This window comes from Anopheles nili, chromosome 2, assembly GCF_943737925.1.
Source record: "Anopheles nili chromosome 2, idAnoNiliSN_F5_01, whole genome shotgun sequence".
Classification (NCBI taxonomy): domain Eukaryota; kingdom Metazoa; phylum Arthropoda; class Insecta; order Diptera; family Culicidae; genus Anopheles; species Anopheles nili.
The window spans coordinates 11,896,165-11,903,057 of NC_071291.1; the positions used below are offsets into that span (position 1 = coordinate 11,896,165).

The 6,893-nt window shown below is 47.6% G+C and overlaps 1 protein-coding gene across 1 annotated transcript; it reads right to left on the bottom strand.

Annotated features, from left to right (window-relative positions):
- Positions 1 to 444: 444 nt before the first annotated feature.
- Positions 445 to 1,674, bottom strand: LOC128726993 (uncharacterized). The gene is made up of 2 exons (XM_053820888.1): positions 1,411 to 1,674; positions 445 to 1,335 (listed from the first exon to the last, which is right to left on the bottom strand). Exons 1-2 carry the CDS (start codon positions 1,672 to 1,674, stop codon positions 445 to 447), a joined length of 1,155 nt encoding a protein of 384 aa, XP_053676863.1.
- Between the last annotated feature and the right edge of the window lie 5,219 nt (positions 1,675 to 6,893).

Sequence of the window (6,893 nt, forward strand, 5' to 3'; positions counted from 1 at the left end):
CGAAATAGTGCCAGAAGGATTTCTTTTGTTTTTTCATATGGTAACGAAACGCGATTTGATGTGGTAAAAATTGCTATTAACACAGCGTTGGGTGAGATTCGTTTGGTGCACACAATGGTTTTCAAAGTTTTTGTCGCATTTTATATTTCGTGTGATTATCAATGAAAGTATCCACAAAAAGCACAAAATCATTCTTTATTCATTAGACAATGTTTAGTGTAATTACCAAGCTCGTAGCTATTGAACAATCTGACAATTGGGTGATTAGAATTGTACGCTATGAATCAGTGAAAGGATTGTTAACAAGCAAACATGCATTTTGCAAACATGCCGAAGGTGCATGTTGATAGGAGATTTAGGAGTTTTTTTCGAGCGTGTTTTAACATCTTGTGTGGCATGAGTTACTAGCAAACACTGTTTTTTTTTGGGCTGTGTACTCCTCCTCTATGACTTAAACTGCAACAGCAGCATAACCAGCGAGTATATGAACTGCACCACACTCACAAACAAAGCGACCGATAAGCGATACATTCCACCGCTCATAAATCTCAGAGGCACTTGTGCCATCTGGATCGTGAGCAAAAGTTGTGTCTTTTTTTGGCGTACAACTCGATCGTTGTACCAAGGCGTCGAGTAAACGTCATGTGTCTGATGCTCGTGCAACAGTTCCATCTCATCCACCTGCCAGCAATACTGGAACAGCTCCAACAGATAGATCAAGATCATGCTGCTGGACAACGCGACCTCACTAAACACACTGCCCGTCGTCAGTAACCGCAGTCCGTTGATCGTCAGCAGACACACGATGAACACAAGCTCAAGCAACAGACTCACGTTCATCTGGCGCTTGATCGTGCCGATGTGTTCAAGCAGTTCTACCTTGTAGATGGCGCGATCCTTCAAGAACCCATCTAAAGATCGAGGATCCATAGGCGCGCGGGCGTACGACCCATTCAGGATACGCAGCTCGATCGTGAGTGAGAGCAGATAACTGCTCGTGATGACGTAGCTACCCAAGAAGGTCAGCATGAGCTGGGAGTTTGCCGCGTAAAAGTACAACCGAAAGGCAAACCGAACCGTTGCAGACCACCGTGTGACGTCGAACGGTAAATGGACGAGCGAGGGCAGTAGTACGTCCTGGCTGCGAGATTGCAGTTCATTCAGCACGAACCAGAAAATGAGCGTCACAAGCTGAATGCCTAAAAGTGCGGTCAGAAAGCGGCCCGCATAACGCAAAGTGCTGGTGCGAATGTTGTCTGCGCGCTCGTTGAGGTGGTGAAACTTGGCCTCGTTGATGAACTGCGCCGTCCTTACGAGCGCGGATCGGTGGACATTCTGTTGAAGAGATAGCGCGGGAATTACTTGCCAATTTCACGACCTTTTTCGCTCGCACATGCACAGTTTGCTCACGATGTTGATGAGCCGGGAAAAGGTGAGCAGAATCCCTCCGAACTGGTTGAACTGAACGGCGAACTCCTCCAGCGAGGCGGCGTGCAAACAAACGATCCCAAAGTTGTACGCCACCAGCAACTGAACCGCCTGCAGGATGTAGAAGATGCGCGTGAACGTACCGGCCAGTGGCGTAACGTTGAACAGCTGAATGCCGTTGATCATGTCGATCCAGCGCATCCAGCGCAAAAAGCAAATGTTCGATGAACCACCAGGCGTCTCCATTTCGCGCGTTGTCTGATGCGCGCTACTCCACCGGGCGCTTTTTATATTGAGGAAAACTGAATCCATTCCGAGATGATTACACACTACGCGAGCTGGGCAGGTGGTTTGCCTGGTTGTGATGAACGGTTTTAGCGGTCCTTTGATCGCGCGTCGATTCGCAGGTGTTTGAACAACGGGACCGCGAGATAAAGCCCGATCCTCGGCACGGTTGGGAGCCCTTTAATTATTTCGAAATGTTGTCCTACCGATGGCACCACGATGATGACCACCGGCAGACCGGGTCTTGTCCGTGTGAACGGTGGAATATGAGAACGTGAACATGTGCACTATGTGGAGGGGTATATTTTTGTTTTCACAAGTTGTTTCTCAAATTACCCCGCGTGTGTTGATTTTTGTGGCACACACGCGCGATATCATCGATCCAGCAAACTTTCTTCATTAACGGCCCCTCGAACCTCGGGTTCCGGTGTCCGTTAATTTGTTTCGTGCGTTTCCTCGCGTACATAACGCATCGGGATTTGCCGTATTGTTGCCGGCGTGGTGTTGCTTTATGTGCTCCCGTGCATATAGTTAGTCGCTTCGCAAGGACGAACAATAATGTACATTCCTCTCGACAACGTTCAGTGCAGGTGGCTTCGGGAACTTGGGAGCTGCAAGCTGCAACAGCGTTTTGGAGCAGCGCTGGAATAAATTCCAACCGCTTGCGCGGTGGTTGGTGTAGTGAAGGGATTTATTGATTTTTCATTCAAGGCATTTTCATCCCTTTTGCACAACACGCTTGCACGTTTGCCATGTGCTGTCTCTCTTGCTTCTTTTTCTCTCTCTCTCTTTCTCTCTCCTCTATCAGGGAGCTTTTTCAACATCATGCTGGCCTACTCAGCGCGGCTCGTTTGGCATCATTGTTTATGACACGTCGAGCAGGAGTTACCCGGAAAGTTCGGGATGAATGAATGAAAACATGTAACAGTTGGCTGTAATGCACGGTTACTATGGTTTCGTGCGACCATTCGTTATTCGCGTCCACATGTTGTGCGCTCCCGGCGCGTCGTAGGGAAAATCGCTGGTCGGGAGGCGCGCTGGTGCGAAAAAAGGAGACCGCTTATCGGTTGGTAAACGCAAAGCGAGACAAAAGTAGGACAGGGAAAAGAGCGCAATTGAACCAAGGTTTGCCAAGAGCACGAGAGATGATTTGCCGTGGTTGGTGTGGCAGTAACGGAGAGCGTTAGGATGGAGTTCCCGGGTTGTGCTCGGTGTACTATTAAGCTCGTGATGATTTTTCAATTACTTGGCCAGTCTTGTGTTTTGGTTTAAGTTTGTGGCGATTCGCTCTTCATTTTCCCTTTGTTCATTTGGTGTGCCTTCGTTCGGCGTCGTCGGTCTCTTTATGGATATTCTTCCTTGTCAGTTTGAGTATTTATTGCTCCAGCTTTTCAGCATTTATTTTAATCTACTTTCATCTGCACCGAGTTTCCCTCGCTGTCGGTTAACAGCTTCATTTTTTTTCCCGTTTCTCTTGGCTTATGAGAATTTTAAACTCGCCTTTTTTTTTTGTTTCTAACAATATTTAATAGTTTTTCCTTGATTTATTATCCGCTCCGATCGCGCGCACCAACGGCAAGCTGACTAACCGGAGAGCTATGGGCGGCTCGCAAACGGGTTGCGGGTGGCTTACTTTCCGTGCCCATTTTTAATCTTTTCCTTCGCTTACCACTCACCCACCCCCGACAAACCACCACACAAGGTCCCGGGCGAGCTGCTCGTAACTTTGGCTCTCGGGAAAGTTCATTGAGAAAATTGTTTTCTCATAAAATGATGAGCTTTCCCGGACTCGGGGAGGGATTTGCACCTACGCTACGTAAATATACCATTCCGTCCGGATGCTCCCACTTGCTTCCGACACGGGCAAGCGCAGCTTTCCATTACAAATTAATTTGCAAAACAGCCACCCACAGTCGCAACGGCTGGGACGGGTGGACCACAGGCAGCTGGAAAGTGTGCTGGAAAATTGAAAAATGGCCCCCTTGGTGCACGAATGGCAATTGCTAAATAAAAGCACTAGCTTACGGGGGTTGTCCTGAAACGGTGGGCGTTGGTGGGGGTGGGAAATAAAAGGGCCCACCGAAGCGAAACGCCCAACGTTACCTAGGTACCAGGTGTTGGTGTGGTAAGCGTGTGGTTAGACAGAGCTCGCTGCATTCACCGGGTGATGTGCATAGTTTATGCTCCACTTGGTGCGGGCAAACTGGCAAATCAAGAGTCGTTTAGCTGCGATTTTGCAGCACTCGAAAGTGCGCATTTTCAAGCGACTGTATGGGCCATTAGCAAACTGACCGTGCTGTTGTGCTGCAATCATGAAGCGTGCTCGAAGGAGCTTATCAACTTAGGTGCGTGGAAGTTTCACCTTCAGTGATTCAGTCAAGAGCCGTTTAGCTCGAGCGAGCAGATAATGCGGAATCTATGACCGTCTAGAGTATAAATATCGCCAACAAGCACGCATATTTCACTACCGCTACCGGTTCGGACGAGACTATAGCACTGAAATGATCGCGACGATCCAACTCATTCCCATCAATTAGCGAGCTCTCGGCGCGCCATTAGGCGGCCAATATTCATAATCTTTTTGCCGGCGTTGGTGACGCGTCGACCTCTAATTAACTCCCTGACGAAACGGCTTTTACCGAGTGGTTTGAATGAGCCATCGACCGGTGCGTTAGATTCATTTCGCTTCTTCGCGCGGGTTCGACTTGTTTTATAATGTGCCGTGTTTCATTGCGCTTTGTGTATAACGTCTTGCACACACGCACGCGGACCAAACCTGTTAAAATGTTCAATCGAATGCCTCCCCGCAGACCCAGATCGAATGGAACTAAGCACTCGCGAGATGGCCGCTGACGACACGTTCGCACATTCAAACCAAATCATGCCCGAATTCGTGGAAGAGTCTCGCGTAGTAAAGTAATCACCCAAAAGGACCACCCCATTGTCTCCGTCGTGTGACACAAACGTGTGTGTAAGTTCCCCTTTTTGACTGGCCAGTTTTTATGTCTTTATTTTAGCTCCCTAACAATGTCGGGGCCCCTGCGTGACCCAAGCCAGGACGCGACTAGGAGCGGTACCCGTTGGAAATTAAATGATCTTTCGCCTATTAAAAATAGACCAACTCGTTCGCGTTCCGCGTACCGTGTGTATGCGTGTGTGTGTGCATCGCCGTGTTAGTATGCTTCGCAGCACAACACACCGGTGACCTTTCTGTGACCGATGCTATGACTCTATGCGCGCCATCGTACCCATTTTCAACCCGGCTGGTGATTGTTTTTTAAGATTAGCAAAAGTGAGACACCCGTGCAAGGGAAGCAGAATATGCAGAATGTGTTTTGGTACCATTGGTTGTAACGAAGAGACACCGTTATGCTTGGGAGGTTTAAACATCACGTTAACTTATTATTTCCGCCCAGTGATGACCGTTGTGGTGTGATTTTGAAATCAACGTTTCGTATATCGAACATCTCGAGTAGGCTGAGTAGTACAAATGAGCAGACTTGTCAAAGTAGGCATTTTTTTTTTGAGCGTTTCCACAGCGATGCCTAGTCCCATTAGGCCAAGTTTGGGAATCGAGCTGGGGATTGCGTTACAAACATACCCAAAAGTGAAGCCAACAACAAAAAAAAACACATTTATGAATGGTCCGAATCCATTTAGCCGCTGGCAGCTCTCGGATGGCATGGATCACTTTGCGCCCACTAAATCACTCCATTCGGGTGCCTGCCAGGGCCGATTTGGATCCGTTTAGAAAATGACATCGGGAGGAAAGAAAGGAAGAAAGGAAGAGAGAGACGGGGGACAGGCAAACATTATGAAGACAAAACCAAAAAAAAAAAAAGAAACAGGAACTAAACGCGAAATCGCGGCATCATCTGTTTTCATTTAACACACAGTCACAATTTTCAACAAAATATGGAGACAAATCACTCGCGACGCAACTGGTGGAACCGTGCTTGCTGGGGGCCTTCTGGGAGGGTTTTGGGGCGTGGTGGAGCAAGAAACAAACAACAAAAGTAAGAGAGAGAGGGAGAGAGAGAGAGAGAGATAAAAAAAGCGGTAAGCAAAATTAAGGCAACATCATTGGCATGCGAACGAGGATGCGCTCTCGGCAGGAGACGCGAGTTTGCGGAGGTTGACAGACTCACCAAAGAGATAGAAAATAAATGGATCAGGACAGTTGATGTGTTTCTAAAATTAGCTGTTTTTTTCACGCCCTCCTCGGCTCGGCTGGGATGGCCGGTTTTTGTTGTTTTCTCTCCTGTAGTTGTTGTTGTTGACGTCTTTTTCTAGCTAGATAGCGCAGCAAACAATCGTGGCCGTGAAGCGAGGAACATAAAACAAAAATAAAATAAAAGCAAAAGATGCGACAAACGCACACATTTTCCACACGCACACACACACACACACACACACAATGTGGTTTGGGGAGAGGGTGTAGCAAGAAAAAAAAAACAGCAGCTAACAAAGAATATAAAAGAAAAGAAAAAGAAAATAAAACTACCATCAATAAAATGACATCGTCCACAACAATTGCTACAACACGTCCACGATCCGCCTTCCCAAAATGCCCAGCGCAAGAATGCTAGAGGGCCGAATTGTATATTCCTTCTCTTGTTTTTTCTCGTTCGCTTTTCGGTACGCTCTATTCGCTATCGTTACACGGGCCATGCGGTTTGGTTTGGGGGGTGGGAAATTTTTTGTCTCTCGAGCGAACGAACGAACAAACCTCGCCGCCCCACAGGGCGCTAGAAGCGGGTGGTTTGAAACAGATTTACAGAAATTTTCCCAACGAACGAAACGTGTTCGAATGCGGTGGGAGAGCGGTTCCGAGCAAGAAAGTACCGTACACATACGTACGGTCCAATCTCGACTTTGAAATTGTGCAAATTAAAATTGACACTTCTTGGCGATGTTCCCGCGGCGACAGGACCGACGACAAAGTGCGACAAAAGTTTCTCACACACACAGAGTGACACAGAGTGTTTGGGTACGTACGCGCTTGGAACGCAGACAGTTTGTATCTTTTCTTATTTTGACGAGATAAAACGCGCCATCGCGCCGACGTATGAACATTTCCATTAGAAGGTTTTATGCGCCGAAGCTTTCGCATAATTTCCACATAATTGTGATGGCTTGTGCTCTTTTTTTTTTCTTTTCGCACACTAGAACATGCAAAA